The sequence below is a fragment of the Euphorbia lathyris genome, chromosome 1, assembly GCF_963576675.1.
Source record: "Euphorbia lathyris chromosome 1, ddEupLath1.1, whole genome shotgun sequence".
NCBI lineage: Eukaryota > Viridiplantae > Streptophyta > Magnoliopsida > Malpighiales > Euphorbiaceae > Euphorbia > Euphorbia lathyris.
In genome coordinates this window covers 93669788-93682412 of record NC_088910.1, presented here as the reverse complement: position 1 = coordinate 93682412, position 12625 = coordinate 93669788, and the positions used below count along the sequence as shown (strand labels likewise).

Genomic DNA, 12625 nt, shown 5'->3' with positions numbered 1-12625 from the left:
TTGGTGTCTGTGCCTAATATTTTGGATTTCTTTTCCAAGAAAATTAGCACCTTGGTGGAGAGCTTTGTTGAGGACCCCTTGGCTAGGTCTACTAAGAAGAAGGAGGTCCACCTTCTTAGCTGGGGTAGGCCGAGCGAAGGTGTGGTTAAGCTTAATACTGATGGTTCCTGTCTGAGGGACGGAAGAATTGCCGTAGGAGGTGTTCTTAGGGATGATGGTGGCAAGTGGATTTCTGATTTCTCTCAGAATTTGGGGGTTCGGTCGTCCTTTTCTACAGAGCTTTGGGGGATCCTGTCTGGCCTGAGACTAGCGAAGAGTCTGGGGGTGAATAAGCTTCTTGTGGAATCTGATAACTTTGAAGCAGTCAAGTCAAGTTGATCTCTGAAAGCAGTGCCACTTGCCTTAATAGCCTCAACTTAGTTAAAGGCATTAGAAGGATTAGTTCCTCCTTTGACTCTATTAGTTTTGCTCATGTTTATAGAGAGCAAAATCGTGTTGCTGACCGTCTTGCGGAAGAAGGGCATTCTAGAATGCTGGGTCTCTCTTTCTTTTCGTCTCCTCTGTCCTTCATCTCTGCTCTGATCCTAGAGGATTTGGTTGGGGTCAGCTTTCCTAGGCTGATCCCAGGCTGAGTGTTTTGTCTTGTTTGTTTTTTTCCTTTCTTTCCCTACCAAAAAAAAAAACTTTATTTTTATTTTTGTTTTGTCAATTTTTTTTAGTTTAATTACTTATAGGAAAAAAAACAGTTTTTAAAAAAACACCAAATTTAATATTTAAATAAATTTATTAAAAATACAAGATATTTATAAATAATTTGTTTTGATTTCAAAAAAAAAAAAAATTGTCAATACTAACTATAGTGTATTTTACCTTAAAAAAAATATCATTCCTCCTCTTTTGAAATTAAAATTCATCCTCTTTTGAAATTAAAATAACAATAAAAGAATTCAGGTCATTTCATTTTTTCCCTTCCTCCCTTTTTAGGCTCTATTCCCGCGAAACCAAACATTTCCTAAATTATTTTTGTGTATTAAATTTCACTTGGCTGTCTACGGCTCCATATAGCGTGCCGCAGAAAAAAGAGAACTCATCCTCTCCTATCAGCTAGCCAGATCCAGAGGTCGATTCAGCTTCTGCTGTGTGGGTTTCACATTTATCGCAGACAGACAACCTCAGGTAAAACCCTCACTTCTAAAACCCTAGTTTTTGTTGCCTCAGTTTTTCTTCTCTCTCTCTTGTACCCATAGTTGCTGAGAAACCTAGGCTAAACATAAGAAGAAATTAAATCATTACTGTTTTTCTTTTTCAGTCTCCCTTCAACTCGATTATAGGTACTTTTTGCTTTCTTAGTTGAATTTGTATTCTTTTTCATTTATTGAGGTATATGTCTATTGTAATGTCAAATAATTATATGGCGTAGTGGATCAGTTATCACATCTGTATTTGCGTTTTTGATAAATTATATGTAGTTGCGAATAAGTTTCCGACCAGTGTAATTCTTTCTTGTTGAATAAAGAAAAGAAAGCTCCTTCAATTTAGGGGCAATTAGTAGAATGAAAAAGTAAATTTAAGGGGTTCCTGTGGCTATTAGCTAATGGTTTTTGCTAGTGGGTTCAAGGGACGATCTGTAAATGGAAATTTCTCCTTGAGCATTTGGTAGTTTGGGAAATGAAAATTCATTTATCTTGATACTGGTTTGGCTCTTTTTTTTTTTTTTTGATCTAATTTGCTGTGTGCACTTAAACACATAGACATTTAGAAGGTGAAAAACAATGAAGCAGAAATATTATCATTACTAGTTGCCTTGGTTGAGATGAAATGCCATTTTTTTTTATTCTTTGTTAATTGTTTATATTATCGAATTACCATAGTTGTTAAAGTTGTTAAAGGCACGCCTCACTCAAACAGGAATTACCATAGTTGTTAAAGTTGTTAAAGGCACGCCTCACTCAAACAGAAACTGCGACAGACACACATAAGAACACACAAAAGAATATCAAGTGACAATGAATGGTTATCAGTTTAGTAGGATTAGTTAGGTACTTAGATGTTAAGTATATGTTAACTTCTCCATGAAGTATGCAATTAACACTTGGTGTTTTTGACATTTATGATTTAGTATTATGTTCTTATGTGGTTTTGTTTTGTTTGTGTGGCCATAAGTATGTTTTTTTGGTTTTTATTTTAACTGGTAAAAGAGTATATTTTTTTCTCCTGCACCTCGTGTTCCTCAGGACGCGCCTTGAGCCTAGGCTCCAGGACCCCTTAGGGCCTTGGTTCGCCTTGCGCCTTTAACAACTATGCGAATTACATTATATTCTATTTTCATCATGTTATAGTTATTATTTAAGCAATGGCTTGATTACTTTTGGTTGCATAAACACATGATTAAGAGCCATTACCAGCACTTATGAAGATAAAGGGTAAAATTTCATTTAGTTTACTTCTTAATTTGAAAGGATGGCTTGGAGTCTTAATGGCTGTGGAATTTGTAAGGAGGGTTCGAGTTTAAACTTATACATTTTCCTACGAATGAATATCATATAGTTATAGAGTTTGTATTAAAATAATGATGTCTGGTTATGTATTTTTGCATCAAAGATGTAGAGATTAGGTTAACTTTACCAGATTATGATGTGTGATTAATGGAAAAGCTATCATGGCAATTTTTACTCCATTTTGGGGTGATAGTTGAAACTTTTTTTTTTTTTTTGTTCTGCTCATATGATTTGGATTGATTCCATGCAGGTTAATTGCAACATAAGAGAGTATCTTTTATTCTTCGAGATGGAAAGTGAGAATATGATTAGCCTGCCAACTAGCATTTCTGGAGACAGCGGTGAGAACAATGAACTTCTTAAGTTAGAACTTGAGCCAGGTGAAGCTGTTCCTCAACATAGTAATTTTGAGGGAGAAGAAACAGTAATTGTGGACAGTTGTAGGTCCAATGGAGGTGATACTATAACTAAAAAAGGTACCAGTGATATAGAGGATTTAGACCTCAGTGACAATGATATTAGAAAGAGAAACATGCAACAGGATCAGACAATTTGGAAGTAAATGAAGTTGTCATTAAAAGTGAAAGAAGTAATATATATATGTACATATTATGGGACTACATGGAAGTAATAATCATAGTTGTTAAAGGCGCATCTGACCCTAGTCTCAGGGCTTAGCGCCTCTGCAGCAAAGAGGCGGGTGATGTTCATCGGGTGTGCGCCTGAGGTGCGCCTTGTGGAGCCTGTTGCCCTGTCTGAGGCGAGCCTAGGTGCAAGTATAGGATTTTTTAGGGCTTTGAAGTAGAATAAGTTGTTCTAACCTCAGTTGTATGATAACTTTATGATCAAGGGCTGAGATTAAATTAGAAAGATGTATAGAAAAAGGTTAGAAGATGAAGTTATGAAGACATATATTAGAATAAGAAATGAATAGAAAAAGGAAAGAACATCAATTAGAATAAAAAAGAAGAAATAGAAAAAAGAAAGAACATCAATAGAATAATAAAGAAAGATACTGAAAACGGAAAAACATAATTTAGAATACGAAAGAACTAAACAGAAAAAGGGAAAGAAGAACATCAATTAGAATAAGAAAGAAAGAACTAGAAAAGGAAAGAAGAACAATTAGAATAAGAAATAAATAAATAGCAAACAAAAAGAAAAGAAGATTAAGATCTGAGTAGATACATATCATACAGTATTGAATATTCTAGTGTTTCTTTTTTGTGTTTGTTTGTCATCTGTGAGGAAGTTCTGCTGAACAGAGTTTTTAGATCTAAAATTTTATTGTGAATCATAATTGTGAAAGAGTTAATGGTTAATTTTTGAAATTTATTTCATGCATTTCATAATTAAGATTGTTGTCAAATTTCAAAGCATTTCATGATTAAGAATGTTGTCATTTGACTATTTGTTTGTATTTTAGAATTATTAATTTATATATATATATAATATTTTAGGCGCAGCAAAGGAGAATCCAGGAGATAATGCTGTTGGATCTCTAACAGAAAGCAGGAGAGACCCAGATGCTTTGGTGCACGACCAAGATGATGTTAGAAATGAGGATGGCCAGTTTCCAACGGACATTGAGGTTGACATGGATTTGGTTGATTCGCCGGTTAGAGAGGTGAATATTGAGGTGGCTGACACTGTTGTAGTTTCTGAGAACCTGAATAGGTTCGGCTTTAGAGTGAATGCTCAGAATGGTTATCTTGATAGCCGAGATGATGGTCCTGTCCACAAACCCATGAACTGTGGTCGTATCCTGATTTAACATCTGATGTTTTAAAATAAGCATATTTCTTGCATACTCTCCAACTCTACTAAACTGATTTGTCATCTATAGTACCTAAAATAGAAATGGGTTGCATACATATCTATAAGTTGCAAGAGTAGTGAATGGCTGCCAGTATTTAATCCACAAATCTACCTTCATATGCACATATGTTTTGGATCATTCCCGTGCTTTCCATAATTCTATATGAAAGCTGTTTCTGGTGTTAAGCGGCCAAGGATTACATATGATGGAAAGCAACCTTCAGTGCATGTCACACATAACTTGTTAACAAGGTCAGGGTGGAAGTAGTTATTCAAAGAATTTAGAGCTGTTACTGTTCTTGAGATATCTCGTTTTGTTTTTATTTTTTTTCAATTGGTTTTATCCTTTGTTTTATGCAGTGCTAGCAAACGGAAGTTGGAGGAGTTGTTACTACAATGGTCAGAATGGCATGCACAACACAGTTCTTCTCAAGTAAATCTCTTGAAATTGTGGTTGAAATTTTCCTTTTTATTGGTTCTTTTCATAAGTTGATAAGCCATGTGCAGTGCGAGGCAAATTGAAAGCATCATTTCAACATTTTCTTCTTTTTGCATAGTATAAAATTTGTCCCATTCCTGCATACGAGGGTTTTAAATCCATCCTTAGGATCAATGCTCATAGCTTTGACCATTGCAGGGATGCATGAGGAACTCTCAATTCTCAATGGTTTCAGCAGAAAAATGGTACCCAAGAAAATTGCATGAGAGACCTATCTATTTCTCCATAAAATGGGGGATGTGGGATAGATGTGAGCCACTTAGTAAATATTGTTGGAAGATGTTTTTGCATCTTCATTATTTAAATGTCTGTCTTCCTTAAAAACCGATGAATCAAATAGGCAGTCATGCACATTGCACAGTAGTCCTGATACTTGAATTAGCAAAACTGATTCCATGTTTACGCAATTGCTAGCTGCTCCTTGCTCTTGTTTCCTGGTTCGGTTCATGTGTGCATTTCTAAGTTGTTGAGGTGTTCCTACATGATGTAGATATTGTATATATAATGCAGACAAATTATTGCTATTTACTTGTGCTGTGAGTATGTAATTTATAATGAACTGGTCTGAACCATTTATTTTAATTTTTCAGGACCCAAACGAAGTGCTAGAATCTGGTGAAGAAACGTACTTTCCTGCTCTAAGGGTTGGCATGGAAAAATTCTCTTCAGTGGTAAGTTTGCTTATTTTTCTGGTATTGCATGAATAATGTTTTGAGTAAGATGTTCGTATGAATTTCAAGAAAATATCAAATTTAGCATTAACTATTTTAAATGTTGTATAGTAATTTAAAATGTTACATATTAAAAGTTATATTAGACTATTAAATTTATTTTGTTCAATTATTCAATTCATAAGAGTGCCACTTATTGAACGTCAGTTCATTTCCTCAACTTTTGAGGGGTTCTTATAGTTCTTCTGGCTTCAAACTACTTGTTAGAAAAAAAAAAGTAATGTAATTATAGACTAGTCATTCTCAGTATATTTAACTTTAAACTATCTATCCAAACCAATAAGGTTAGGTGCGTCTCTTTTTCCCTTTTGCAATTAGACGATGCTTAATTTTGTAATCTTCTGTAAATTTAAATGTTCTCTTAGTGGTTTGTTCTGAAAGATTCTCTTTCGGACATTATGTTAATATGCATATATCTAAATTTTCATGAAGTTTCATTATTCAAGTACCTTTCGTTTCTTCTGGTACTTGATCCGACTGAGATCTATGGATATTTATGTGATGGCTCTTCGGAGGAATCCATAGTTAGATACTTTCTTAAGAGGAGGTGAAGCTGAAAGAGTGGTGGCACAGTCGGATGTTAACCAGTCGTTCACATGATGTAAATAGTGAAGGATGGATTATGGAAATATTGGAGATGTGTTTGAGTCTTCACATGCATACATATACACATATCTAATGGTAGATGTAACATTGAGTCCTTTGATGCACTAAACACTTGGGAAAAGAATGATAGCTTAAGTGTTATATTGAACGATGAACACATTGTTAAAATTACAGACTTGCAATGGGTTTGAAGTCTTAACCTTCCGGGTGCTCCAAAAAATTTGGTTATCTTGAAAATTCTTTTCATTATGTGCTATTAACATAAATGTGCACGGCTCACTCTGAATAAGCCTAAGACTAAAAACCTATCATGAGATTGTTAATTGCATAAAGAGAAATGCCAACACATCATTTTGGATCAGAATGCCCTTGTGGATAAATGAACAGAACAACTTCTGCTCCCACTGGGCAAAGCTCCTTCTCAAGCCTAAGTTGAGACCCAAAAGACTAATTTCTAAAAAGCTGATCCCACTAACTAGACCCTCACATATATATAACCCAAACTTCTCTCCTCTCCAACAAGCCACGTGTCCTTCTAATTCCTAATTTATGCTTTATTCTAATAACCCCAGTCTCTATCAGATTCATTCCTCGTTTTCTCATGGGGGTGTGATCCTGGTTTACATTTCTCAAGCACCTTCTACTTGGAAAAAGGAGTGGGACCTTAACCTCTTTATACCACTCTTTAACGTCCAGGTGCATTGGCCTATCCATTGCTCTGTGAAGCAATGATATTCTGTTAGTTGCTGAATCTATTGAAATTTTTCTTCACTCATTCATTTTTCTAAGAGGGCGAGCCTTGGCGCAACGGTAAACGTTGTTGTCGTGGGACCAAGAGGTCACGGGTTCGAGTCTTAGGAGCGGCCTCTTGCCAATTAAATTGGTAGGGGAATTCTTGCTCCAGTACACCCTTGTGGTGGGACCCCTCCTCGGACCCTCGCTCAGCGGGGACGCGTAGTGCACCGGTCCGCCCTTTATTCATTTTTCTAATAAAGAAAATAAAAATCAAGTCAACTGTGAGTCCTACATTTTATATAATGTCTATCTTGCCCTGAAAGTGTTATTTTTATTTGCAGTCCTTTTGGATAGAGAATCAAACTAAGAAATTGGAGAGCAGTGATCTTCCACCAGAGAGAGTCTCTGTGCCTCTTTATGATCGTGGATTCGCCTTTGGTTTGACTTCAGCAGATGCTCCAACTAATGTTGAAGGGTAAATTCTTTTATCTTTGATATCATCACAGATGTACTATTTCAGGATCTGGTTTCTTAGGTACGGCTTGTCTTGGTTCAAATTACTTGGAATTTGACAATATAGTAGTACTGTATTTATGATACCATATAGCAATGATTAGAGGATCACCTAATTGAATATAGTTAGACAGTGAAGTAAAATTACCTTAGAATGAATATTTACATTTATGCATGCAAATTTACCACCAAACCAAATGACCTTGCTTAGGCTTCGAGATTTTTTTTGCACATATTTTACATTTCTTGACATTTGTTATATTGTCTATGGGAGAGTGAATACCTAAATCCAAAGAATAGATATGTATATGTACTATCGTTGTGACGGATGTGATTGATCACGCAGTTGAATAGTTTAAATTACTTGGTGGATAGACTCAAGAATGCTAGGCTAACAAAGACAGGCCTGAGCAAAGATCATTGGAGTCTTTTCTGTCCATCAGACCAGTTCCTATATTGGCATTTACAGATTATTCAGATTACTTCACATGATAATCCACTCATGAATTATTTACATGTGATGAATCAAGTTTATGGTGAAAATTTACGTACCTCAAGTCCCCTGCATTGTTATTCTTTTATTCATTGGTTTTTCTTATTTATGCAGGTTAAATTTGATCTAATTTGATTTTATTCAATTCAATTTAATTTATTTGCCCGGCTCATTATTCTGGCTTTTGTAGCAAACTTATTTCCCTATTCTGCTTCCTTGTGTATTTCTAATGTTGGAGGACCTTGGATCTCTTACATTCTTTTTTTTTTTCCCTTATAGAGGCCTGGAAATAGTGGGCGAGGCTGCTCGTTGTTTCAACTGTGGCTCTTACAGCCATTCTTTGAAGGAGTGTCCTAAGCCTCGTGACAATGTAGCTGTTAGTCAGGCTAGGAAACAACACAAGTTCAGAAAGAATCATAATGCTGGCTCTCGCAATGCAACTCGTTATTATCATAATTCTTCTGGTGGGAAATATGATGGATTAAAGCCAGGTGCTCTTGACGCTGAAACAAGGCGAGTTTTGGGTCTTGGGGTAAGAGCTTATATAATTAAATGATTAAATTAAGAGGTCTAGTTTAGTTTCCTATTATAGAGATATTTAGTTCTTTAATTACTTCTGCTGGATCCAAACTTACAATGAACTAAGTGCTGATTCATTGTTGTATCTTCTAACAAATAAAAAAGTAAGATGGTAAAGGGTAAATTTACCTGAAAGCTACACAAGGTTTATTCAAAACTTATACAAAATCAATAATGGGTTCTTCTATGTAAAGGCTAGATGATGACAATGTTTATCCAAGGCAAATGCAACCATGAGTATCAGTTAGATGGACATGTTTTTAACCTATATCAAAGAGTTAATTATCTTTTTAGCTTTGTTTAAAGTTCTGTACATATAGACTAGAGCAAAGAATATGAAGTTCTTCTTGTAGTTGTAGTATTGATGAAGACTGTCAGATATTAATATGAAGTGGGCCTTTAATTATCAACTTAAGCTTTTAGTTCAATTGGTTCCATGACAAAGACCATCTTCCATTTGGATTTTGGTAGTATCTATGTTATGATTGATTGAAACCACGTGTTATAAACGTAATGCATATACTATCTTGAAGTCTGAACCTCTCTCATTTGCTTATATGTTCCATTTCTCGTAGCTTTTATCTCTTCGGGCCGTATAAACTGACGAATAGGTAAAAAGGAATAGTTTTGGTGGAGTGCATCCAAAATTACTAAACATGAATAATATATATGTTCTTTAGCTGATCGGAGAATCAGAAGTGTCCTTTCAACATCAAGTAACTTTTGAAAAGCTACTACCATGGATGTGTATCTGTAATATATTTCCAGTATGATTTTCGCGTTATGAATCATTTTTATTTGGTGCTGTGGTCATATTTTTCTTAATATCTTTTCAGTAGGAGCCATGAAGCATTTTTTTGCACTGTGGTAGGGTGTCATCTTTTGTCTTTCTCTTTAACTTGTGATGCTTTTCTGGTGAGCAGCATGATTCAGTCTGTCCTAAAATCGACAAGCACAAATGCTAGATTAGAGCCCATAAGAAATAAAAGTTCATTTTCATTTCTGTGAGAAAAACATTTTAATGAACCCCAGTTTCCATCAAAGCGAATTGTCCTTAAAAAAGTGGAGGGGAGAGAGAAAGAGAGACGGAGGGATGGAGGAAGGGAAAAAAAATATTTCTTCATTATAGACTTGTGTTTGAGTTTATGAGATGTCAGTCCTTTATTAATTCTTCTTCTGCCTAAATCATGCTTTAGGCTTCTATCTCATATATGGTTCCCAATTGCTTGCTTGAAAGATGGACATTATCTCAATTTTATTACTGAAATCAGGTATTTGATTGACTGTTTCAAGTTGACACTGTGCTAGTGATGTAATTTTATGAGCTTAGTTGCCAGCATTGACCCTAATACAAGGCAACTTAAGATAACTTCAATTTATTTGGAAGATGGATATCTTTGTTGAGATTACTGTACTTTGTTATCTTATACAGGAGCTCGATCCACCTCCTTGGCTTAACAGAATGCGAGAACTGGGATATCCACCAGGATATTTAGGTAATTGATATATTTAACTTGCATCTGATTTCTTAGTCTTAAATATATATTTAATTTTGCAGTTTTTTTTACCATGCTATTATTTTTCTTCTACAAGTGGTCCCTTTTTTGGAGTTGCAGAAATTAGGTACTTGAGCACCATTGCATAACTGTTCTTGTTGTATATGGTTGCACCATGGATTCAATATCCAGTTTCTTTTAGTGAACGCTGGTGGTGTGATGAATATTTAGATTGTGACCTATGCATTGGTTTTCGGAAATAGTGTGTTATTTTCACATTTCTTTATTTTAGACTTCTCAATGGGCTAATACAAGCGCATACAAAGCACCAATTTACATCCAAAATAATACAAGGAACACTCATTTCCTCAAAGAAAATAATAATCTAGCTTAATGTAGATGATATGTGTATTCAAGAAACCTTACAGCTTCTATTGAAATTTACACATCAATGATATTTGTAGATGATATGTTCCAGGTATCTGGTTCTGATTGCTGTTTCCTTTTATTCTTTCTCTTGATTCGATTAATCTTTCCCTATCATCCCTTCTCTTGTGATCTTTTTCTTTTATTTGTGTTTAGATTTTTTGTTGGATCTATATAAAGATTTTCAATGTTATGTATGATAAAGATATTTTGTGTATGCATATGTTTTTCTTTCATGGTAAAATTATTGAAATACCGTGTAGAATAAATCATATACATAATTTAATTGCGGAAGTCAATATTTGCTACTTATGAACTGGACTTGTGGACCGGTTAACGAGTTCATGGGCATTGCTAATAATGAGGATTGCTTCATTGCAGTAGATTAGAGCAAATGATTTTGCTGAAGCTTATACTTGTGGATTCTGTTATTTTCTGAGCCATGATGCCACCTTTTTACCCTTGATATTTTAGATACAGAAGGCGGGGATCAACCATCGGGGATCACAATTTTTGCCGATGAAGATGCCAAGGAAGAAGAGGAAGATGGGGAAATAATTGAAACAGAATATCCTGAGCTACCAAAGAAAATGACAGTTGAATTTCCAGGAATAAATGCACCAATACCTGAAAATGCTGATGAAAGAGCATGGGCAGCCGGGCCTTCAAGTTTCGATCCTTATAGAAAGCGGTCGCACAACAGAGCAGATCAATCTTCGGAATCTATGAACAGACGGCATCACCATGAACAAAGAGCATCTAGGGATTCCATTGACGAAGGGCCTCCAGGGGTCAATTCCGTATTCAGTCCTCCAGCATCAAGTTACCCTCCAAGATACGGAAATTATGATTCAACACCTTCCTTTGCAAGGTCGTATTCTGACAGAGGAAGAAGGAGCCCTTTGGTCTATGATGATCTTGCAACTCATAGTTCATCGAGCAAACGATCATCCCCTTGGGAAAAGGAGAATGATGACAGGTGGAAACCTCAGGATGATAGCTCTGCCTTGTCAGAACGTGAGGCTGACGACAGACCGAGCAGCCATGGCGAGAAGTATTCATACCACCGCCAATATTATTGGAGGTGAAATAGGACCATACCATACAGAAATCTCACTATAGCAGTATGTCTTGGATGAATTTAACGTGTAAAAATATGAAATATAGAGAGATTGGGGAAATTCTTTAAAAACATCCCGAAGCCCCTGATCATTCTGATGAATTTTCGTTTAGATGTGTACTTTCTATACGTTAGAAATTTCCTTCCCTTAATGGAAGTTGCATTGCATGCATCTCTCATGCCAACAGCTGGGAGGAAATGGTAAGAAGTGTTTTGTACTATAATTAGATGGGGTTTTGTTGGGTAGTTTAACCTTGTGTTTTATGCTTGTAATGTCGATTAGATCTTTGTTGTTACATTTATCCAAAATGTTGAAGTTCATATGCAGATTCTGATTCAGGAACTTTAGGTTTTTAAATTGATGCAAAAGCTCAACCTTGTTGTTGCATTTTAAATTGATGCAAAAGCTCAACCTTGTTGCATTTTGCGCTCGCTATTAGCGTGTTCCAATCAATTGATATTATTTGTAAATGTTATTAACATCAACCTTCTTGAAGTGTTACTTTTTTTGAAAAAATTAAGTTTCTTTCAAATTCAGAATAATGGTGACACTAGGCAACCAATATCTATTGTCTCATTTGAGCATAACAGTTGAATTTACCTCAATATCAGGTTTTTTTTTTAGAAGAATCTTATTTGGTAACTTAAAAAATGTGAGTGATTGGTAAAATAAATTAATGTCTAATTTCAATTTCGAAAAATTTCATCAAAGTGTCAGCTCTTTATATATCAATTTATAAATATTAATTTTCAACGGTATGGGGACTCTTTTCTGGTCGGCCTTGGTGTGGTTCAAACTTGCTTGAGGCATCTTGCTCTATGGACCCCATGGCGGTGGAACGAGCTGAAACAGTTGATCAGCTGTGGGTGGGAGATCGTGATTGCTGGGATTGGAAACACTTGCGTTTGCGCCTGCCAGCGTTGTTCCTGCTTAAGATTGCAGCTTTCGTGGTAAGCCCGAGTAGCCCGATAAATGGTCCTTGGTTCTGGCCGTTGAATGCAGCGGGAGAGTATTCGGTTCGGACTGATTATGAGTAGGCTTTTTTTAGAAGAATCTTATTTGGTAACTTAAAAAATGTTCGAGTGATTGGTAAAATAAATCAATGTCTAA

At 35.5% G+C, this 12625-nt stretch overlaps 1 protein-coding gene across 2 annotated transcripts; it reads left to right on the top strand.

The window, feature by feature from the left end:
• The first annotated feature begins 993 nt into the window (after positions 1-993).
• LOC136207204 (uncharacterized) lies at positions 994-11853 on the top strand. 2 transcript variants are annotated; one of them, XM_065998517.1, is made up of 10 exons: positions 994-1176; positions 2749-2974; positions 3959-4258; positions 4487-4568; positions 4677-4749; positions 5406-5486; positions 7229-7362; positions 8173-8425; positions 9905-9968; positions 10869-11853. In XM_065998517.1, the coding sequence occupies exons 2-10, from the start codon at positions 2788-2790 to the stop codon at positions 11480-11482; spliced, it is 1788 nt and encodes a 595-aa protein (XP_065854589.1). In that variant the 5' UTR covers positions 994-1176; positions 2749-2787; the 3' UTR covers positions 11483-11853. The 2 variants fall into 2 exon arrangements, with proteins under 2 accessions (XP_065854589.1, XP_065854598.1); XM_065998526.1 differs by having other exon boundaries at positions 996-1176; positions 2749-2839.
• The last annotated feature ends 772 nt before the right edge of the window (positions 11854-12625 follow it).